Source organism: Aspergillus sclerotioniger, assembly GCF_003184525.1.
Source record: "Aspergillus sclerotioniger CBS 115572 chromosome Unknown BO94scaffold_27, whole genome shotgun sequence".
Taxonomy (NCBI): domain Eukaryota; kingdom Fungi; phylum Ascomycota; class Eurotiomycetes; order Eurotiales; family Aspergillaceae; genus Aspergillus; species Aspergillus sclerotioniger.
Window position 1 is genome coordinate 47,684 of NW_020291017.1, and position 24,324 is coordinate 72,007.

Below are 24,324 nucleotides of genomic sequence, written 5' to 3' on the forward strand. Positions count from 1 at the left end.
GTTTATATAAAACTAGTCTTATATGTCTTATATGTTCTTTCTCAGTCTTTAAAAAGATTAATATATTATTTAAATAAGTAATCACGAATCTGTCAAAATATTTTCTAAGAATCTTGTTAATATATTACTAAAATAATACTGGTGTATTGATAAGCTTAAATAATATAATCAAGTATTTAAAATATCTATACTTTATTCTGAACGCGGTTTTCTATTCTTTATCTCCCGTGATGTGTATATAATAATATATATTTATAATATCAAGCTTAATAAACTATTTCATTCTTTATATCTTGTCTTGGATTTCCGAAATCAAAGATAACAGGTGTTAATTCTTGATTATAATAATATTCAGTGGCTGATAATCCATGTATAATTATAAACTGCTGTCCTTTTTCAATATAAATAGGACTCCATGTTCTGCTAGTGATTTCAAAGATCTGATATTATCTTTAACCAGCTGATTATTAATATATTCTTATAATATCTGTGATTTTTTCTTAGATATTGGATAAATCTTTCTGCATACCAGTAACTTTTCTTTCTCTATAAGAATAGTATGGTTATGCTTTCTATATTAAGATAATTCAGATTACTCTGGCTGCTTAAACAAATCCTCAAATCTCTTATATTATAATAAGATCTGTATATTATTCTTGATTATAACTAGAAGTTTCTATAAATCTTCTAGTCTCTGAACAGTCATTTCAATCTCTGTATTAATACTGTTAATACTGTATTCTTAATACTCTTTTATTATTATTAATACCCATCCTGATAATTCCATAAGCTAATCTTTCTATGATGGCTTGATTACTGCTATTACTTATATAACTATACTTAAGATATTATTTTTCTCTAAGTTATCTCCGATATCTAGCGCGTTAGACTTTTATAATGTTCTTAATCTTCTTATAATAAGTTGCTTAATCCTCACTTCAGCTTCTTGTTATATAACAGACTATATAGATCTAGACTTTATATCTAGTCCTTGCTGGTGTTGTTCTAAGCAATCACAATTCATGAATTAAAGACTCTCAGTCTTTTAATTAATCTGTGGATTATGATTCCTGAATTATAAAATCTCTAACATAATATTATACTATCTCAAAGATATCATGTTAAAGTCTATACACTCATAGTAATTCTTTATAGTTATAGACACAGTTTCTGACTCAACTATTAATACGGGAATTTCTAAATTCTCTTTATTTAGTCCTGCAATCAGTTCAGATTCTGCTTTTTATTATCTAAGTATCTTAAGCTATTATATAAATCACAGGTTCATGAAGTTTTTAGTTACTCCAGAATCTACTAGTACTTAGGCTAATTAATCTAATATAACTGTTTGAATCTTTAGCTATAGTCTTAACTCAGTAATTACTAATTACTGTTCTAGCTAGTTAGGTTCTAACTACCGTGGATGTCTTCTTAAAAATCTTAAGCCTTCTATCTTTACTATATAGTATATTATACACTGATCATCAAAACATGTTAGCCAATGTATTAATCTATGGTAAGAGTGTCTCTAATACTCTTTACACACACAACTAAAGATAGAGCATAAATAGTGACTTATCTTAGCCCTAACTACTTCCGGTATCTTAGATTGATAGTTAGTAATATACTTCTAATTATAATATATTAAGCATGTGTTTATATAATATACAAGCCAAGAAAGTTTATCATGTTTTCAATAATCTTTACTTTCTTTAAAATAAATATATAAATATAGTTTATTACATCAGGATTCTGTTCCAGCAATATTTATCTTCTAGCTAATTTCTGATAACTGGTAATAATAGTCTATATTATCTTATCCATATATTAAACAAACTTTTAAATAATAAGAGTATCTCTGTAGATATTGTTTCTAAATCTTGTTTTATGATTTTCAATATTTTAAATCTCAATATAAGTAATGCTGTATAATTATCTTAAGCTCTAGGCTAAATCATGCTGGATTCTTCAAAATCTCTTTTAAAATACAGTCTAATTAATAAGCAATATCTTTCTTATTATTCTTTTAATTCTTTTTATTCTTATCTTACTACAATAGACAGAGTTTACTAATTTCTGATAAAGGTTTTTCCGGAATATCAGATATCTTATTAAGTCTTTTTTTACTAGATTCAAGATCTTTAAGTAATATACTATATTCTTTATTTAATAATTTAAATTCATTCTAAACTATACTGGGATAGTTATTCCTCAAAACTAGCTTATGACTGTTATTATTGATTTCTATAGTCCAAGCTAATAGTACAGACAATCATTAATCTTCTTATTAACTTAGTAGTACTGTTAGCTTATCCAGGATAATCTATTATCTTAACTAATCATAGTACATCCTATTCTCTGACAGCCGACCATACTAAATAATATATAGCTTCTTATTATCTAGTATCCACGTCGCGGATTCTATCCAAACTTCATGCTAAATAACAGTAATATTATAGACTTCTCTGTCTTAATCTTGGTTTATAGCTCTCAACTATTTCTAAGGCTGTTACTGTTTCTGACTACAATTCTTTAACTAGTAATCTACTTTGCTGCAGCTAAAGTATAAACAGTCTTGTTTGTACTGTTCGAGTTCCTTCTTAGATACTTGAGTTTATTGAGTCTGATGCTGTGCTGCATCCAGCTTCATTGATTTTAATCTATAAGAATCTTCATATCCCAGGCTTCTAGATTATATTGATCTTCTGTTATTAACTTGATAATCTAATTAATTATTTTATCAAGATATAGACCTGCTAGTCTATCAATCCTCTTGTTATTTTATGTTATATTTATATAATTTATTATTAATCTTGACTGCTGCTTTAATTATTTTTAATAATATGTTTAATTATTCTTACTAGATGAGTTTCTTCTGGATCTCTATCTTGAGTCCTTCTTCAAATCGTGCGATGTAGGCATTGTTATCTTAATCTAAGTAATTAATGATTTATAAAAACTCTAAAGTATACTTAGATACTGATCTAGTCTACTTAAGTTATTATAGTTTTTACTCAGTGTTTTGTGCCATATTAATATCTTTAAATATATGTTCAAGATACTGCTTAAATCTGATATAACTAGTAAAGATTTGCTTTATATTATTATCCTAGTTATCTACTAACTTTTCTTGATACTCGCGGATATATAGTTCAAACTAATTAAATATTAATCTAGTTAAGTAAGTAGATGTGAAAAGGATCTTATTAATCTTATTCTTAAGCCTTTCTCTGTTCATGCTGAGATATAAGTCCAACTGGGTTAAGAAAGCCCTAAGCTTTGCTCAATTGCTGTTGAATGGCTCGGGTGGTTGGATCTTAACAGACTTAACTGTTGAGCAACCTTTGAGTAACTGGTTTTATTATTCTAAGATAATGATGCTTTCTTATAATTGACTAATTATATCTATCAGTTCTTGTGTTGTTAAGCCCTGCTGCTGTGGGGTGCGTGATGAGTTCGATATAGTTAATATAATGAATGATTGTTACTGGGTAACACTCGTACTGACTGGTGCTTAATGTATTAAACCCTAGGATCGCTTTTCTCTATTCCTGTTAGCTTAGCTGTTGTTCCGATACGTATCTTTGAACTAGGTTGAGATAAGTCAGGTCAATGACTATCTAAAGAGGACTGGTTCTGAATAAAAGAAGAGAAGTAAGGCTAGATAGTGCCGTGCAGTTATTTGTAAGTAAATGCGGATGAGTATTGTTACTAAGCTTTATTAAAACATATGATTACTTAAAGATAATTGAATTGAGCATGAAGAACGGAACTAACTAAGTATATGAAAGAGTGTTCTTATATTCTATTCTTTATTATGTTATTGTTATGTCATGTCGTAGCACTGATACGTCCTGTCATAGTACTGATATGTTCTATCATAGCACTGATACGTCCTGTCATAGCGCTGATATATTATAGCTTATCAGTAATATGTCCATCATGGTCATGTGCCGTGCGATGTCTCCGGCTGTCGGTTACTCAGGTCAGGATTCTACTCGATAAGAGTCTTCATCTGTCCGGACGTAGCCTTCTGCCTGACGTGTCCGCCTCACTAGTCGTTCAGCTAGCAGGGGTCCGTAACACTAACTAGCTGAATTAGTAATTAGTAGCCACTGAATCAGGGATATACTTAAAGATTTAAATAACTGTGTTAAATTAAATAGCTTAAGTACTGGTAGACTCTGGTGTGACCAGAAACTTTATAAACCCATGATTTATATAGTAACTTAGGATACTTAGAAAATAGAAAGTAGAATCTGAACTGATTACAGGACTGAATAGAGAGAATTTAGAAATTCTTATATTAATAATTAAGTTAGGAACTATACTTATAGCTGTAATAGGTTATCTTGAATATATAGATTTTAATATGATATTACTAGGACAATATAATATTATATTAAGGATTTTATGACTTAGAAATCATAATCTATAGATTAATTGGAAGACTAAGAGTCTCTAATTCATAAATTATGATTGTCTAAGATGATACTAATAAGGACTAGATATAAGGTCTGGATCTGTACAGCCTGCTATATAGTAAGAGACTGAAGTAAGGATTAAACAATCTATAGAAAGATTAAGAACACTATAGAAGCTTAACATACCAGGTACCGGAGAAAATTTAGAGAAAAATAATATCTTAAGTATTATTATATAAGTAATAGCAGTAACTAAGTCATCATAAAAAAATTGGCTCAAGAAATTATCAGGATAGGTATTAATAATAATAAAAAAATACTTAGAGTATAGTATTGATAGTGCTAACTCAGAAGTTAAAATATAAATATAAGGATCAGAAGATGTATAAAAACTCCTATTTATAATCAGAAATAATCTATATATCTTACTATAATATAAAAGATTTAAGGATTTATTTAAACAGTTAGAATAATCTGAATTATCTCAGCACGGAAAACATGACCATACTATCCTTATTAAAAAAAGAAAGTTACTGATATATAAAAAGATTTATCTAATATTTAAAAAAAAGTTACAGATATTACAAAAATATATTAATAACTAATTAGTAAAAGATAACATCAGATCTTTAAAATTGCTAGTAGGATATGGAGTTCATTTTGTACCAAAAAAGGATAGCAGTTTATAATTATATATAGATTATCAATCATTTAATATTATTATAATCAAGGACTGATATCTATTATCTTTAATCTTAGAAATCCAGAATAAGATATAAGAAATAAAATGGTTTATTAAGCTTGATATCACGGATGTATATTATCATATATATATTATAGAAGATAAAGAATAGAAAACCATATTCAGAATAAAGTATGGATACTTTAAGTACTTGATTATACTATTTAAGCTTACTAATATACCAGTATTATTTCAGCAATATGTTAACAAGATATTAGGAAAACATTTTAACAAATTCATGATTACTTATCTAGACAATATCTTAATCTTCTTAAAGACAGAAGAAGAACATGTTAAGTATATGAGACTTATTCTGTACAAACTATGTCTATATTAACTATAATATAAATTAAAAAAGTATGAATTCTATATACAGGAAACAGAGTTTTTAGAATACTGGATATTTATAAAGAAAGTCTATACTGAGCAAGCTAAAGTATAAGCTATATAAGACTAGCCTTAACCCAAGAATCTAGAAGAATTATAGCAGTTTATCAGATTAGTTAATTACTATTTATAATTTATAGATAAATATACTATCTATATAATACCACTGTTTAAACTTATAAAGAAATTACAAGAATACAATTAAGAGAAACCGCAATAACACGTGTTTAAGAATATTAAATATTAACTTACTATATTACTAGTACTCGTGCAGTACGACCCGGAAAAGAAAATTATTATTAAGACTGATATATTAAACTATACTATTAAAATATATATAATATAACCAGGAGAAGATGGAATACCCAGACTAATTATATTTTACTCAAGGAAGTTAGTTCAGATAGAACTCAACTATAACATCTATAACAAGAAATTGCTAGCTATTATGGTAGTATTTAAGCATTAAAAGGTCTATCTTAAAGAAGTAAAACATACTGTTATTATAAAAATAGACTATAAGAACTTAACATATTTTATAATAATCAAGACAGGTAAGATAGGCTGAAGTTTTATTATAATATGATTTCCGCATTATACACTGCAAAAGAATAGAAAATAGATATATAGATATATTAAGTTATAGATTAGACTATAAAATAAGAGAAAAGACTATTAAACTAGCTATTCTGAAGCAAAATAGAGATAGGTTAATCAGCTATTATAAAGCTAATCTAGCAGTAATGTTGGAAATAGGCAGTAATCTAACTAAATAATTAACTAACATTATTAAAGAAGATAAAATACTTTAGAAAATAAGCAAAGACTTACCAGACAAGATTATTATTAATAAAGATAGACTGACTTCCATGGACTGATCTTTATATTTACTATTATAAGAATAAAGATTATGATTAGACATTATAATAAATCATCCGACTATTTAAAAGTTGAGAAAACTATGAAACTAATTACTAGAAATTATTATATTCCAAACCTTAGATAAAAAGTATATGATTATATTAAATAATATAAGATATATATTAAAAACAAGCCCGCGAGATACTAACCCTATAAATAAATATAAGTATAGAAGATACTATAATGATTATAAGAAAAGATAATAATTAACTTTATTAATCCGCTATCTAAATTAGAAATTTATAATATTATTACAGTCATTATTAATCATCTTATTAAATATATTTATCTTATACTGAGCAAAATAATAATAATAATAATATAAATGGTAGAACTAATTCTAGAAAATATTATTATAAATTACAGGATGTTAAAGTATATTATATTAGATAAAGACAAGCTGTTTATTTTAAAGTTCTAGAGATTACTTGTAGATCTTATAAGAATTAAAGAATAAATAATAATGACTTATCACCCACAGATGAATGGACGCATGAAAAGGGTTAACCAGATAATTAAACAATATCTGAAACATTATATTAATTATTAATAAGATAATTAGATAAACCTGTTACTTATAACACAATTCTTATATAATAATACTAATTATTTAATAATCAGTCTTACTGTTTTATACTAATTATGATTATCATCCCAGATTTCTGGAAACACTATTAGGAAAGTAACCAGTTACTGATAAAGTTAAAAATATTATTATATTTACAGGAAATATGCATACCCAGTTATCCCGAGATATTGAATTTATAAACTTATAAAGCAAGATCTACTATAATTACTAATATAAAAAGAAACCTGATCTAAAAAGAGGAAAGAAAATATTTTTACTCTATAAAAATATTAAGATAAAATGACCAAGCCAGAAACTCGACTATTATAAACTAGGACTATTTATTATTAAAGAAAAGAAAGGACCAGTCAATTATAAGTTAAGACTACTAAAATTGATGAGTAAAATTTATCCAGTATTTTATATCTTATTATTAAAACCTGTATTAAAGAACGCTAGAATTACAGAGAATGTGGAGATTAATAACAACACTAAATAAAAATATAAAGTTAAAAAGATCCTGGACTACAAGAAGATTAGCGGCAAATTATATTACTTAATAAAATAAAAAGAATATAATATCTCAGAGAATACATGGAAATCTATAAAGAATTTGATAAATTATTACTGGCTTATGGAGTAATATCACTAGTAAACAGATCAAAGTTTGCCTAGAAAGAAGGAGACCTAACTAACTAAATTAGACTAAGATTATCTGACATAGCAGCAAGTTGAGCAACATTGTATTTATTAGCTAGACATTCCAGGTTTCAGAGATCCTCAGTGCTTAAAGAATCCTCCTTATCCAAACACTCCAACATCTCAGAGTCGTGATCTAATATCCGACCACCATAATCTTTTAGAAATTGCTGATGCTTTTATAAGTAGAGAACCTTTATTATTACTTGATTCATCTTTTCAGAGTACTGCATAAACTACTTTTAGGCCACTTTAAGATTGGCTGTAACCTTCTCTTTATCACGCTTTAACCTATCCTACTTAAAGTTATTGTGGAATTGTTTTTTATACTTACAATCGCGCAGAGCACAGGCCGAACATTTCTTGTTTTAAGTAGTTAAACTCATAATATAAACCTTGTCTTGAGTAAAACAAAAGTCATACAGAGTATTGACAGGATGACCGGAACTTTCAATCCTATCAGTCAAATATTTATTATCAGTATATTTATTACGTTTTGGCGTGATGACCCATCTTAAGAGAAAAAGAAACTGAAGGACCCAGATAAACCCATGGGGGGAATACGCACCTTTATGTTTCTTGAGGACAAGAAACCTTGACGGAGGGGAAGTGGTGTTACGGACCCCTGCTAGTTAAGCTACTAGTAAGACAGACTTGTCAGGCAGAAGCACCGCCAAGGCAACGCCCGGACAATCAGCAACTCCTATTGAGTAGAATCTTGGCTTGAGTAACCGACACCTGGAACAGCTACGCATCACGTGATCATGGGTATATAAGATAGTATATAAACAGATATATGGTATATAGTATATAATATACAGGAAGATATATAACTTAATATACAAAGGATAGGATATATAAAGACACTCTTTTATATACTTAGTTAGTTCTGTTCTTCATGCTCAATCTACTGTCTTTAAGTAACCATATGCTTGGGAGCTTAACAATAAACACTCGTCCGCACTTACTTACGGATAGCTACATGGCACTATTCAGCCTTACTTCTCTTTTCTTGTCCAAGACCAGTTGTTCCTAGATAGTCATCAGCCTGACACGTCCTCGATTCAGTTCGACGGTACGTATACCAGTGAAGCTAAGCTAACCGGGACAGGGAAGCGATCCTAGGGTTTGACAATTATATAAATAGAAAGTTTAATATAATTAATAATAAATATAGAAAAAGTATTTAATATTAATTTATAATTATTTTAATAAGAATTTTTTAATTAAAAAATATTGATACTATATAAATCATATAAGTATTATTATAATTTATCTCTTACTATCTCAGGGCAAGATATTTATTTAAAAAAAGATATTAAATATCTTAAATAATCTTATAATAAATAATATATTTTCTCAGTATATTAAGATCATAGAACTTATTAGAAAATAAGTTGTCTGATTAAAGAATCTATAGAGTTAGATAACTTAATAAAACATCTATCATACTAGTTATCAAAAACTTTAAAAGACTAGTAATCAGTTCTATATCTGTGTGTACGCATTATTTGCATTCTATAAACTTATAATATAAGACTTAGCCTAATCTCTAAGGCTATTTTATATTGTTCCACGTCTTCCTACATACCTCTAATAACTATTAAATAAAAAGAAAAAAACTTAAAAAACTTTCTTAAATTATAGAAAAATAATTTACAAAATATAAAAATTTCTCAATACTGTACGGGAAGTTTTTAAGAAAGATTAATTATAAAAAAAACTAGTTTACTTATAAACAGATTAACATCTCTTCAGTGAATTTAACTTTTACTTATTAACCCATTATCTTGAATAGTTCAGGGCTTCTTAGCCCGTCACACTAGCAAGATGATAAGATTACACTGTAACAAGAAGATTTCTAGATTATAACCTTAGAAACTTAAACTTAAGATATTTTAGTAGTAAAGATATTGTAGTTTTAGGGATCTTAGGGATCTTATCTTCTTAGAAGCTTAAAGACTTGGAGAGATCAAAGACTTACAGGCTCACGGGCTTGAGGCTTGTGTAGCATTAGGGGCTTGTAGTAAAATAAAATAGCTATTGGTTTACTATTTAGATTTAGTAGCAAGAGACAATCATATAATAATCCTATTTATAAAATAGGGTTGTATGTGCAGTCCATTTAGATTACGTGCAGTCGGTCCAAACAGCAATTACCCTCTTTTATACACCCACTACTGCGCTGCAGCGGCAGCCCAGCATGTTAAAATTCCCGATAACGTAAGGCACTAACTTCTTCCCACTCAGCGTACCCCAAGCACTCGCTCATTGCAAATCCTGTCTCCCACTTTATTCCTGGAGTGTCATTTGAACCCGAAAATGAAGCTAATTACTGTCAACTTCTTGGCCTGTGCTGTGAAGAGTTGCAAGGCAGCGCCGGCATCATATCCACTACATTTTCGAGATGCTGAACTAGAACTACAAGAACTTGAATTCCAGCCAGAATTCATATTGAACATCGTCCCTAGGATTGACTGGGAAGGGCTGCGGGTGATGGCCAATGAGGTGTGCTTTTAAGAATCTGACACCAATATTGTTATATGTTGTGTAGGCTGTCTGACCTTAATCAGCTCGGTTTTCCTAAAATCCCTGATAACAAGCCGGAAGGAGATGCGCTCAAAGATGAACAATTGCTAAAGGACCTTCACCGTTTATTGTTGGAGACTCAGGTTGTCGAAGGAAGACTGTGTTGCGGGAATTGTGGTCATGAGTACATGATCAAGGAAGGAATTGCGAATTTCCTCCTCCCTAGTCACCTGGGTTTGATGATCCCCTCCATTGCATATATGAACGCTTGCTAATAAAGCTTAGTTTGAGATTATCAAAAAGACATGAATCAGGTGACCTCGTTCACTCAGTCCGGAAATGCCGTCTTGATCTAGTCACATCTTCCCTGGCATCCAGCTCTGCATCTAATTTTGTCACAACCGGGCCAAAAACCGCTGACGCCATATGACGCGTAATCAAGGACACGATTTATTTTGAGGCCCGTTGGTCGTGGGTGTCATTGGGTTGGAAAACCCTATCGTGAGATACACACCTCGTTGTCATAAATACAATTCTACCAGCCTGATGCAAGCCATCTTCTCCCCAACCGTTTCCAAATGAACGCCGCCCGACTAATGCATCTATCGATAAGAAGAAACTGCAGACCAAGACCAAGAGCAAGTTGAGTGGAAGAATTGATATAGAGACAGAAGTGAAAGAAAGAAAAGAGTAACGGAAAGGAAGCTCTTTGGTTTGGATTCATCATGTCTTAAGCGCCTTAGTTGAGGAACCCTTTACACCCAGTCGAACCACAAAGGCATGGAATCCTATCATCACTATCCCACTCCCTCTCAAATTTGTAGTCATAGGTCAGTTCTTCGTCTATTCATGCAGTATGTTAGCACAGCTTCAACCTGACCCGAAAGATATTTTTGCTTGGTCCACTTACCCCTTTCAATGTCACGTAAAGCATATATGACGATCCGCTTGCTGCCATCGACTTTAATTATTTTGGCAGTGCAATTCGGCGTACAACTATGGTTGATAAACCTGGCAATTCCGCCGCGCTTTGTGGCGTCTATAACGGTGTTCTCGTCGATACGAAAAAGGTAACTGCTACCAATTCCGCTCTTCAAATAACGCCTTTCTCGCATGTCTGCAACCTGTTGCCGCACCTTCTCTCCCACGTATTCGATGATCATATCATTCGCAGATATGTTCTCCTCTGCATACAGGCCCCAATTATGGATAGCTGACCGGGCGAAGCGAACTGGTTTCTTCCGCTTTTTCAACTGATTGAACCGGAGAACATCACCATCGCCACTCGGGGTGGGAAGAGCCTGTTTCTGAGCATTGATATCGGCAATAAGACGGCGATTATTGACCCTTGTTGATCGGGAAGTGGACTTGGATATTGTTTTTGCTGCAGCAATCCTTGCCGCTTCAGCAGCAACAGCGTGTGGATCACTCTTTGCCCTGGCTTCTCGTTCCTCACGAGCCCTTTGGACTTTAATTCGATGTGGTAAATATTTCGATTTTTCTGACTCCAAGATTCGCTTTCTTCCTTCGGTCCTCGCTGCACCGGTGATATTTGAGACGTAGTAGCCGGGAATGCTAGTCTCCTCATGTACTGGTCCAGACTCTTCCGGGCGATTGAGTGCCTTAATTTCCTTCTGTCTCCAGGCCCAAGCCGAAAGGTTCCCGACATTAGACCTCGAGACCTCGCCCAGGACATCACGGAGAAAGCACAGGTCCTCCTCGTCCTTTATCAAATTTTGCCAACCATCGAGATCTAGCACAATTGATTCATCATCCTCGACCGTTGAACGAGGCTCGTCATTTGACACTCGCCACTCAATCTCCGTTCTAGGTCCATCCCGCTGCTTACCATGCTCAAAATTCCCAACGGAGGATATTAGATGGCGATGATCCTTGCCAATGCCTTCAAATTCAACATTAGAGCTCCATGAGCGCATAAGAGCCACTGCGTCATCTTTCTGCCCGTCTACCAGTATATGGCATTGAGAGCCTGCAGGATCTGTGATGGTTACAGAGGGGTCATCCGCCGCTGAGACGTCGTCCAGGATGGATCCTGGCCCAGGTGACGAGCGTCTCACGACCTGATTCTCCTCTGGCCCCGCATCGTCCCCATCGAAGAATCCAACATCCTCTTTTTGCCTCTTCCGCGCCCTGGCTCTCTCATCATCCCGTTTCCTTTTGCGGGATAAGGGGGAGAGATCGCGGGTGACATGCTGTTGAGCCTCATTGGGTGAACCAGGAGATATATCGTTCTTCGAATTTTCTATGTCACGAGACCTATCGCTATCGATCTGCCTTCCTGCAACAGATAAATCCAGTGTTTCAGAAGTGAACGTATCCACGTCTTCTTCTGAATCAGAGGTCTCAGAACTCAATCGACTTGGGGCACGACTATCCAAATCTTCGGTGTCCCTTGTAAAGGGTGTCCTCTGCTCATCGTCTGAATCGTCCACATCGTGTAGTTGCTGGAGTCGATGGTAAAGTGGCCTGACCTCTTTTCTTCTTAGAGGTTGTTTCCGTCTCTCATCCAAAAAGGCAGTATTTGTGCGATCCAGCCGGTGGGCCTTTCTAATTCGTGGAAGAGCAAGTATGTTGAGGCCAGACGAACTCAGAGGATTTCGACCGGTTGACAGGTCGGAGCGCGAATCCGGCGTGCCAGCTGAGCTGTCAACATCAATCCGGAACATAGGCCTTTTGGCCCCCTCCGGGTCAGGGATGCCCAGTTTCTTCCTCTTTGTCGCATGTCTATCTGGATCCAGGTAGTCATACAAAGCCGGCGCAGCGATTCGAGACTTCACATCTTCAAGCAGTTTATCCCTCAAATCCCGGATGATTATTGCCATCACCTCTTTGCATGGGTCCAGATCAATGGCACGTTGTCGCTTCTCTTCCTCAACATCCAATTCTGCTTCCCTTTTCAGCCTATTCTTTTCGGCTCGCTCTCGCTGTTCGGCCTGCAATCGTTGGGGACTCGGACTCCGCTCGTAGTTAGGATTTCCATAGGGCTGGCTTTCCATGTTCATGATGTACGTGAATAGGGGTTTCATGTGGCACATCTTGTAGCACCGCTCAGTTTCCTCCTCGCCGCGTCTCGAATTCTCGAAAACAATGTAATACCCAGTTTTATCGCAACGGATGTCTTTCCAATCGAACAATTTGAGTCTTTTCTTTAGGTGCGGAACGGTAGTACTGAGCACCGGTACATAGCAGTGTGCGATGAAAATATACGGGTCGCGTTTGATCTGACTCAATATAGGGATTTCTTCAACCAGTGATGGCGCAGCAGGCCTCAAGAAGCTTGCCCTTGGTCCTTCGGGGACGGTAGCCGCAGGACGTAACAAGGACCTTCCTGAAGGGCCTTTGGGGGCCGTTGGAGGAGGCTCATTGTTCTTTGTCGGAATGTCTGCCTTGAGCTCTTCTGCGACTAGGAAATTATTCTTGTCTCCCATCCTCTGAGAGTCAATTGTCCTTATGACTATCTTCTCCGAGACGATGCCATCACGGTCTAGCTCAACCCTGATCCTGCGCGTTCCAATGCGCTGCTCTTTTTTGCATTCATAATAGGCTCGCCTGGCCGCGCTGGCCGCAAGAACAGGTCCGCCTCCTCTGAACGACGCACTATCTTTGTATTTGACAGAACATACACCAAGGAATCTACCGGTTATTGGATCAGTGCGGTTGTTGATTTCAGCAATGTCTCCGAAGCTTGAGAACAATGCGTTGATTGGAGCAATTGGAGTCAAAGGATCAAACCCAGTGACTACTATCTGTACCGGGGGTCCAGGACCAATGGTTGTCGAAGCGTCGTATCCCCAGTGTTTCAATGAGTAAGGAGCCGGTCGATACTTTGTCTTCTGCTTGCAACCAGCACCACGCGAATAATTAGGAATTTTGAGACGAGGGTCTGCCGGTCGATCGTCTTGTCCATTTGAGACAATGTCCGCGTAACGCGCTTTTCTTCGCTTTTCTTTTGAGGACATTCGTTTCTCAGAATCAGGATCATACGTCAACTTCCAACCCCTCACATTTCCAGCAGGGCGACTCTGCGACCGCGGCGTCGGCGGGGTTTGTAGAGGGGTCATGGCAGGCTTGATTTCCTCGGTCTTGGAAATACGCGAACTCTCATTAATCCCATTTATCGCCCTTGCGTGGGATGGACTTAGCTTCTGGGTAGGCGACGATTCTGCATTAGTGAGCGGTGTAAGCGTATCCAGGTGTGCTTCATTGCCATATGCCGTGCTTTGATTATGGGTCGATGAGCGGGAAGCCGAGACGCTCACGCTTGCAGAACTTGAGGGACCATCGCCATTGACAGCAGACGCTATCTTCCCATCCTCCGCATAAAGCCTTGGTGTCGAATCATGGATCGCTTTAGGCTCTGAGAGAAGTGTAGGCCCTTCATCGCTATTCTCTCGATCCGTATGGGCCCCAGAGCGATGCCGCTCCCGGGTGGACTTGCGCTTTTTCTGGAGGACGGACGGTGCGGTTGGAAAGAAGTCTGCAAATCCAGCTGATGAGCGCGACATAATGAGAGGCGGCTACAAGCCAAGACCACAACAGCTGCAGCCACTAGGTAGCATCCTTAACAGTCGTCTTCCACCCTGTGCGCAAATATATTGGCAGGAAATACCCTGAACTCAAGGCGGTAACGAGAGAAGTCGAACCAATGAATTCTGGACAGGGCGGGTAGGATCGAGAGAAGGCTTGGGCGAAAATTAAAGAAAGAAGGTGGGAGAATAGGAGGGGCGGGATTGAAACTCTTGGGATGGGAGAAAGATAATCAAGAAAAGAAGGGAAGAAAAGAAGATCAGGGAGGCTGCACGGAGGGACTAAACAATCTGGTTTACCCCGTTCTGGTCAACCCCTACCAACGCGACAGGAAAAACGCGCACAGAAAGCGATTCATGGTAAGAACACCGGTTGTAGAGTAGCGGGGAAACATAACAATCCATAAGATTACACTAGATGGTTTGATCAGCACCGCGGTCGGCTAGAGAAAGAGTTGAATTAGGAAGACAAAAGAAATTAGACGCAAAGACCAGAAAGTATAGTAGAGCCCCCAGAATGCTGTTATTGTGCAGGTGGTTTCCGAGTTAGGACACTGAATATACCTGTTTCTTTTACTTTCATAGGGGCACGGAGTAGAGAAGCCGCCTACCATACCATACTTTGTCATTCGTGGTCCGCTGCTGTCTACGCTTGAGGATATGGCTATCTAGCTTATCTTCGGCCTTGAACGAACGTTGCATGGGACCCCCTTATTCCTGTGCTAGCGATGATCTTTAGATATCTGACCCGATTCTATCAATATTCTCTGATCCTATATAAAATATACTGACATTGACTTACTGGCAACGAAAATCAGGTGTTCTCTTTTATGGCTCTCCCCGAACCCGTTCCATTGAGCAATACGCACGAAAGAAATCTAAATCTACCGCAAGGTAAGACGATGTCCGTGCAGCCTTTGTCTTGGGGTTGGGCTTCTGTATAGTACTACAGGAAGTAGGGAAGCTCCGGCTTTGGTGTTAGGTAGCAAGGTAACTATATTATTCGCAAGTACTAGGGTTAGGTGAAGTACACCGCAGTGAGGATTGTCATAATTCGAGGTATTGATAGATTCTTGGGACTTTAGAACAAAGCGCTCCAGCATGTCTCAGGAAAGGGGTGGCAGATGCTGGAACTTCGAACTTTATCAGCTTTTCTTTCGAGGCCCTTTCGGCTGCTCCAAACGTAGTACGGGGTAGAAAAGGCATATTATAATTTATCATTGTAGCCAATAAGATGCGGAGTTTGATAGTCTATTTTTCCTGACTTGGGTGTAGCACACCAATGCATGCGGGCGATCTAATCCATGTTTTGCTTTAATGGTTACAGGAATTATATACCCAACGCCACCAAGAAGACAAGGCTAGAAGATGAGTATGTACAGATAAAATTGTCACATGCCTGCTCATAGACACTGTTCAACCCAGCAATACATCCGTGTAGGTAGAGACAAAGGGCCATGTATCCGAGTAAGGGGTTTCTTGATGCTGTAGTACGAAAAATTGATTTCCTATCTAGACCGGCCTATAGGTATATCTGCTACCAACCTTTTACTGCATGCTGCACCTAGTACTCCGAGGAATGGAATTTCTCACGCAAGGATTCAACTATTGTGACATTGACATGAGATATTCTATACAAAATAAGGGCATGGTCATATCTCTAGGCATCTCACGACTTACCAAGTCGACTAAAAACCATAGCTAGGTGCTAGTCAGTCTATGTATGTCAACAATATCTCCTGCCTATGCGTCATTTATACTTATCTCTAATATTTTATATATACATCAGGCACATCGTACTTATGGAGTATATATTTCATAAATATATACTCCGTAGGCATCCAATGATCCAACAAGAACTTGCCAATGCATCGGTAAATCAGGTGCAAAATTAGAAACCCCAGCCTCCAAGGCCTCTCTAAGGTATACCTGGTAGCAGTAGTGGTGGTAGCTGTGGGGCCATAATATGTATCATATAACAATATACGGAGTAGGCTACTCCATATTAGGGGCGTAGTCATAGTTGCCGAGGATACCATGTAGGCAGTAATTGGATTGGAGAAATGCAAAGTAGAGAGTCATATATTGACCAAAGCATCATAAATGGGGAACAAGCCCATAAGCTTGGAAACTGTGTTTTGGTAGTTTATGTACTCCTTGCTTTCTGGAATCTAAACATGGATCAGAAAACATGTGGGGTATTATATAGGTAGAATTTTCGCTTTCTACAAGTTGCTTCTTTGTCTTTGCCACCAGGTCGGCGGTGTTCATCTGCATGCCTTAACTTCTATGCTAGGTATGCTGCCGCGGCCCAACTGTTTCACTGGTATCCAATATAAAAAACAGTAAGTAGTTACTCCAACATGTAAATCGTAGTGCATGTTTGGAAAATTTATACTGAATCGTTAACCTGGGAATAGAGATACTATCCGTTCGACTACGGTGGGGAATTTTATCGGATACATGACCAGTAGGAAAGGGGACAGCCTCAACCAAGTTTCTGTTTTAATTTTCCACGGGTCAGACGAAGTAGATACCATCAAAAAATAAAGCACGGTGGCTTCTTAAATTTCTCTATCTCCATACCCACGACCATCTCCCCCCCCTTTTAACCCCTCATTTGGTAGATTTTCAAGGGTCCTAATTGGAAATACCAGCAGCTCCAGCCAAATCGATACACAGTTAAATGAACCAGGCTGTACATAGAGACCACGAGCAAGACATGGAACCTGCAGCTGCAAGATTCTATATCCCATGATATGGGCGGGAACATCCCCCACAAACTGCGCCTGCCTTCATCTAATAGGGCGACGTGCCTGTAAAAGCAGAGTATCAGCATCGGTACTCCGTACAGAGTAACTTAACTACCTACTATCTGGTACTAGTATCAATCTACTACCGAGCACTTAAACTATTATTAGAAAACTTCTCCGTACTCCGTAATACTATGTTTAGAAGTTTTCCCCTCCGTCACAGGCTCACACCAGTCAATGGAACCAGATCCATGGCGTCAGGCAAAGAATTTGCCTAACTTGACTAATAATAGTTAAAAGTGGAGTGTTGTTATTTCGACAATGCAGGTGGGGGGTGAGTATCTTACTACCGCCGTAGTACAGACTAGTTCGATATTTTCTATCGCTACCTTTGGATGGGGATGACCTTGACCTCAGTCGAGTCACGGGTGAAACATACCATAATAGACTGTGTGAGGCGCAGGGTGGGCTTATTGGCTGCTACCTCATTTGATGAATGGCTGTGGGAGTGCCTATAGCAGCTTCCCTGGTCTGTGTGCCAAGGTGGGTCGATCTCACCACATAAAACATAACAGCTCCCCCTCCTTTCAACCTTCCCAAGTGTTTGTTGATCCAAGTTAACCACCTACCTCAGCCTCTCCGGTTTTCTTCTTATCCCTTCCTCTGACCCCCTCATACCTACAAATTTGTGACTCGCTCTGCCCAATCTACGCTAATAGTAAATCAAATACCTTCCCTCAACGCTTTCTTATTGATGTTTAGGTTAACATTGTCCTACCTAGGTGACCTTGTCTTGATTATCTAGCCAGAGTGTCTTTTTGTGGCATTGGCTCTATACCCCTCTACCCTTCCTATCCTTGAATACCCGCTTCAACCTCCGTCAATTGAAATAACAACCATGTGGTATGTATGACCATCTCTTAGACACTTGGCGACCTCGTGCCTAACTTGAAACCTCCAGTGGCATCTTCGGTTACATCAACTACCTTGTCGAAAGGGATCGCAGATTCATCCTCGATACCATACTCAACGGTGGGTTCCCCGTATGCCAGACTTCACAACTTATCACAGCATGGTTTACTGTATTCTAACGATGCGTAGGGCTCTCGAGACTTGAATACCGTGGCTATGACTCTGCCGGTCTCGCTGTCGATGGTGACAAGAAAAATGAAGTCTGTGCCTTCAAAGAAGTTGGCAAGGTTGCCAAGTTGAAGGAGCTCATCGAAGACCAAAAGCCCAATTTCACAAAGACCTTTGAATCCCATGCTGGCATTGCTCACACCCGTTGGGCTACTCATGGAACTCCGTCTCGCCGGAACTGTCATCCACACAGGTAGGTTTGCTGCAACCAGTGGTTTGTTCCACGTTTGAACGGCCCATGATATCCTAGACCGACTGAGACTAAGAAACTTCATTGTCTAGATCTGATCCCAACTGGGAATTTGCTGTTGTCCATAATGGCATCATTACCAACTACAAAGAATTGAAGGCCTTGCTGGAGAGCAAAGGGTTCCGCTTCGAGACTGAGACAGACACCGAATGCATTGCCAAGCTTACAAAGTATCTATATGACCAGCAGCCAGACATCGACTTTACAGTGTTGGCCAAGGCTGTTATTAAGGAGCTTGAGGGCGCCTTCGGCCTGCTCATTAAGTCTGTGCACTATCCCCATGAAGTGATCGCGGCCCGCAAAGGCTCCCCGCTTGTAGTTGGCGTGCGAACTTCAAGAAAAATGAAGGTAGACTTCGTCGACGTGGAATACTCTGAAGATGGGCCCCTTCCAGCGGAACAGGCCTCTCAAAATGTTGCCATTAAGAAGTCTACCACTGGGCTGCTTGCGCCTCCTGATAAGTCGCTCTTGCACCGGTCGCAGTCTCGTGCTTTCCTCTCCGATGATGGCGTTCCCCAGCCTGCTGAGTTCTTCTTGTCCTCGGACCCTTCTGCGATCGTTGAGCATACCAAAAAAGTCCTTTACCTTGAGGATGATGATATTGCTCATATACACGAGGGACAACTGAACATTCATCGGTTGACGAAAGATGATGGCACATCTAATGTTCGTGCCATCCAGACCATCGAACTCGAACTACAGGAAATCATGAAAGGAAAGTTTGATCACTTCATGCAGAAGGAAATCTTCGAACAGCCTGAATCCGTGGTTAACACCATGAGAGGCCGATTGGATGTTGCAAACAAACAAGTAACACTGGGCGGTCTCCGACAATATATCTCCACCATCCGTCGGTGCAGAAGAATTATTTTCGTGGCCTGTGGAACCAGCTACCATTCATGCATGGCTGTGCGTGGTGTTTTTGAAGAGCTCACCGAGATACCTATCTCAGTCGAGCTTGCTTCGGACTTTCTGGACAGACAGGCGCCCGTGTTCCGTGACGATACATGCGTCTTTGTTTCTCAGTCGGGAGAGACCGCTGATTCCCTAATGGCCCTGCGTTATTGCCTTGAGCGTGGTGCCTTGACTGTCGGTATTGTTAATGTTGTTGGTTCCTCTATCTCTCTTTTGACTCACTGCGGTGTGCACATCAACGCTGGACCAGAGATTGGTGTCGCTTCTACGAAGGCATACACATCGCAATTTGTAGCCATGGTCATGTTCGCCCTCTCTCTTAGCGAGGACCGAGCTTCGAAGCAAAAGAGACGCGAGGAGATCATGGAGGGCTTGGCCAAAGTATCGGAACAATTCAAAGAGATCCTGAAGCTCAATGAGCCCATTAAGCAGATGTGTGCGAAATTCTTCAAGAACCAGAAGAGTTTGCTTTTGCTAGGCAGAGGAGGCCAGTTTCCTACGGCCCTTGAAGGTTAGCTAGATCATCACACTGAAAGCGGTTCCTGGGTGCTAACATGCCTTATAGGAGCGCTCAAGATCAAGGAGATCTCCTACCTCCATTGCGAGGCCGTCATGTCAGGTGAATTGAAACATGGTGTCCTTGCTCTTGTTGACGAGAATCTGCCTATCATCATGATCCTTACCAGGGATAACATTTTCTCCAAGTCATTGAATGCTTATCAACAAGGTTAGACAACCATTTACCCTCGTTTTCCAGACTCAGCCTCTAACTGCCTGACAGTAATTGCTCGAGGAGGCCGTCCTATCGTGATCTGCAATTATGATGACCCGGAATTCTCCACTGCTCAAACAGAGAAGATCGAAGTCCCCAAGACAGTGGATTGCCTCCAAGGTCTTTTGAACGTTATCCCACTGCAGCTGATCTCCTACTGGCTCGCCGTTGGAGAGGGCCTCAATGTTGATTTCCCTCGTAACCTTGCGAAGTCAGTCACTGTTGAATAGAGGACGACTGCTTGAAGAGGATATGCGGAAAAAGGATAGATTCGTGGGCACGAGGCTTTTAATTTTCAGTTAATCCATATGATCTTTATATTGCTTAATGATGCCATGCATGTAGATGCCACAGACTTTGTAGTTCTCTATGTGCCTTTCCCTGTTTCCTTTGATTTGCCTCCAACCTCCTGCCTGTATTTGTCTTCTAGATGGGCCCAGCCATTCCGTTCTGTACCAACTCTTTATCCCCACTTTTTTATTTAGTAACATGGATTTGCACCTTTTTAGTAGTAGTAATGATCGAACGATCTCTCTGAGCTCTGAGTCACTTTTTGGTAATATCTAGCATGTGGCTCTCAAAGGACTGACTAAATTACATCAGTGGATAGGTAAGTGCTGGTGTTCAAGAGGCCCTCATCCAAGCCCCAGCGGGGTAGAGTTTGGTTCCCCACTCTGCGCCGGGACTCCAACTCATGTTGCATGTCGTTGCTGCTTCATATACTATATTGTCCTAACATCTGTCCTGGTCATTTTGACAATCCCTCCGATACTTTTCATAATTCGAAATCCTAGAGCACTAGACGTGATGGCTTCCCTGAAAGGTCCTGGCGCTGCTCAGACGCATGATGGTAAGGGCTCCTTTCAAACACGTACTGTATTTGACCTCTGGGTTTCTCGGCGCTGATTTTTCTAGGTTCTGGGCTGCGAATTGCGATTGTCCATGCGAGGTGGAACATGGCAATAATTGGTCCCCTCGTGGACGGGGCTAAGCGGAGCCTCCTATCAGCTGGGGTTGCTGAGAATAATATAACAGTGCACACAGTTCCAGGGAGTTATGAGCTACCATTTGCCGTGCAGCGGTGAGTGTATTGCCATCTGCTTCTTGCTTTTTTACTTTTTACATAACTTCTTGATGCTCATTTTAGCCATGTGCGTCGCTAGGATATATGCGGCTTCCCAAATTGAAGCCGCCAAGAGCCCAGCCTCAGCCCAGGGCATCAGTGCCACTGATTTGCTGTCTTCCTCTACAGCCGACCTTACGAAAGTGCCTATGCAGTCGTCATCGTCCGATGCACCCAAGCCTTTCGATGCCATCATCGCGGTGGGCGTACTAATCAAGGGGGAGACTATGCATTTTGAATACATCGCCGAATCCGTATCTCACGGATTGATGCGTGTTCAGCTTGACACTGGAGTGCCCGTTATATTTGGCCTGCTAACTGTTCTGACTGAAGAGCAAGGCCTGGAAAGGGCTGGAATGGGCAAGAAGGGGATGCACAACCATGGGGAGGACTGGGGAAATGCTGCGGTGGAACTCGGAGCAAAAAGGAGAGAATGGGCCGAGGGTAGGGTTGTCTAGTGGCCCTTCGGCGAGATGATAAACTCATTTCCTGGGCAAGTTGTTACTTATTGATTTGTTTGTCGACCGGCTGCCCAAGTAAGGTTAGGCAATTGCACGCGTCAAAGGTTGAGAAGCGGAAGTGGTGATTAAAGAGTAAATGCGTTGTAGCATACATTCATTTACTGATTGTCAGAACAAGGGATCCGCATGAGAAGGCCAACGTGGCTAGAAGAATTGTTTCCGAACCGGATCTCCGGTGTCGGCGTAAACTCAACATATTCACTCTTCCATCCGTTCAGTCTCATTCGAATTGCCCTTTGTTGCATCCTCTTCCTCGTCCTCTCCCTCCAGTGCCCGTTTTGCCGCCCGTTCTGCCTCCTCAAGGAGATCTTTGGGCACCTCCTCATGTCTTCCTTTTGTTGGACCGTCTAATGAACTAATCCAGGTCATTTCTAGCTCAAATTCCTTGTCCTTACTGTCTTCATGGGCAACATAGATAATCCGAGCCGCCTCTTTCACACCATCAACGAGACTAAGTGTGCCGGAGCTCAGGTCAAGTTTCTCAAGCTCAGCCTTAGCCGCCTGTCGTCCTTTCCCGGTGGCAGCGCCATAATAGCCCTTCCACAACGTCAGCATCGAAGAAGCACAAAGACCAAGCACGCTTTCCTACCCAATACAGGCCACTTGGCTCAATCATATATAGACCCGGGCCTCCAGTTTTGGCCCCCTCGACCTTACCACCAGAGCCCGACTTGGGTCCACTTCCGACCTGGCCGTCGACGGCAAGTTCAGCTTCGGAGTCCCAGCCTCCGACAATAGCAGTCACCCCAAAAGGCCGTACACTGGAATAGAGCGTGTAGGCTTGTACATAGCTTCCAAGGCGATTAGACAGCGCGGAGATCGGGATTGGCCCCTTGTAGACACCTCTCCACGATGAAGCCTCGTCGCGAGCCCGGGAAACAAAATGCCGCCCGTCTGGCACCAGTCCGGCTGAAGCCTAAAGTAAAAGCAACAACGTATTAGTATGACGGACTCCTGGGCAGTGCAAAGGTTTATCCATGTCAATCCAGACTGAAGCCTTACAATGCCAACATGACGATCAACAGTGGCTATTCTCTTATTGGCGCCAGGCTTCAGAAGTTTGCTAGTAATGATCTTTTCCACCGCCAGCACCACACCATCTTTGCATCTAATGCCAATTGCCGTTCCTCCATTTTCGACTGCCTTGACGGCATATTCTACCTAGTGAGGATAGTCAACAGCCCGCGTTTGCTATCCATTTCGCGGGAGACAGAATGAATACCTGGAAGTTGCGACCGTCCGGGGAAAATACTGAGTTGGAGAGATCATACCCAGTCCCGATGGAAGTCTAGATAGAGAGAAGATCAATCAGTTAGGGAGGAACGTCAGCTCGGGAGCACGGCTCAAACCAACCATGGCTGCTAAGGGTTGCTTGGTACAGGCTTGGGATTCAAGAGGGGTATAGTCAGGAAACAGGAGGACCTGGTAAAGTTGAGGGGATGGAGAAGCTGGAAACTCTCGAAGCTTGAATACAGGGCAACGAGGTAGTAGGGTAAGGTAGGTAGCTAGAGTACGCGTAGTTAGTAGTTACCCAGCAATGCCTAGCCCGGGCAGCCAGCCCACTAGCAGTTAGTGCCGAGTACATCATGTCCTCCTCGATGGGTACTAGCTCCATGCTGCTTTTACGGGCAGAGTCAATATCAGGTGACTGCGCGGCTTCTCGTCCTTTTTGACCCCACTCATACGGACAACGGGGTATACCGAGCTGGTACGGAGAGGGGTTGAGTTTACACATCTGTCACCACAGTAACTAAATACTTAGATTACCACTGATCATCAACACATGCTGCCCATATATGCGAATATCTTAGTGACACCTGAGCACCAAACGATACACTGCAAGTAAGTACGTACTTGCTTATGCACGGGCGGCTCTGGATGGGAAACCCATATGACGTAGACACTTCTAGCATCGAGATAGAGACCGGCGGTTCGCTGGCCATATGTCACTTTTATCCATTACTAGTACTTAGTAGTAGCTCCTACCCTACTATCTAAGGAGAGAAAGGCCAGGCCTGCACGGTGCATCGATT

At 39.7% G+C, this 24,324-nt stretch overlaps 5 protein-coding genes across 5 annotated transcripts; 3 read left to right on the forward strand and 2 right to left on the reverse strand.

The window, feature by feature from the left end:
- Positions 1-10,209: 10,209 nt before the first annotated feature.
- BO94DRAFT_538191 (RNA methylation protein TRM112) lies at positions 10,210-10,549 on the forward strand. The gene has a single exon (XM_025612440.1). The coding sequence runs from the start codon at positions 10,285-10,287 to the stop codon at positions 10,543-10,545; it is 261 nt and encodes an 86-aa protein (XP_025464152.1). The 5' UTR covers positions 10,210-10,284; the 3' UTR covers positions 10,546-10,549.
- Positions 10,550-11,009: 460 nt separating this feature from the next.
- set1 (histone methyltransferase SET1) lies at positions 11,010-14,796 on the reverse strand (the record flags this gene model as incomplete). The annotated part of the gene is made up of 2 exons (XM_025615898.1): positions 11,010-11,113; positions 11,181-14,796. 2 exons carry the CDS (start codon positions 14,794-14,796, stop codon positions 11,010-11,012), a joined length of 3,720 nt encoding a protein of 1,239 aa, XP_025464153.1.
- A 3,672-nt stretch (positions 14,797-18,468) lies between these two features.
- gfa1 (glutamine--fructose-6-phosphate transaminase (isomerizing) GFA1) lies at positions 18,469-21,334 on the forward strand (the record flags this gene model as incomplete). The annotated part of the gene is made up of 6 exons (XM_025616465.1): positions 18,469-18,473; positions 18,532-18,602; positions 18,672-18,903; positions 18,993-20,386; positions 20,441-20,602; positions 20,657-21,334. 6 exons carry the CDS (start codon positions 18,469-18,471, stop codon positions 20,875-20,877), a joined length of 2,085 nt encoding a protein of 694 aa, XP_025464154.1. The 3' UTR covers positions 20,878-21,334.
- BO94DRAFT_498845 (lumazine synthase RIB4) lies at positions 21,170-22,706 on the forward strand. Its single transcript, XM_025609357.1, has 3 exons — positions 21,170-21,497; positions 21,563-21,728; positions 21,811-22,706. Exons 1-3 carry the CDS (start codon positions 21,455-21,457, stop codon positions 22,226-22,228), a joined length of 627 nt encoding a protein of 208 aa, XP_025464155.1. The 5' UTR covers positions 21,170-21,454; the 3' UTR covers positions 22,229-22,706.
- BO94DRAFT_559194 (proteasome core particle subunit alpha 7) lies at positions 22,490-23,647 on the reverse strand (the record flags this gene model as incomplete). Its single annotated transcript, XM_025614050.1, has 5 exons — positions 22,490-22,828; positions 22,881-23,207; positions 23,294-23,452; positions 23,514-23,579; positions 23,645-23,647. 5 exons carry the CDS (start codon positions 23,645-23,647, stop codon positions 22,490-22,492), a joined length of 894 nt encoding a protein of 297 aa, XP_025464156.1.
- Between the last annotated feature and the right edge of the window lie 677 nt (positions 23,648-24,324).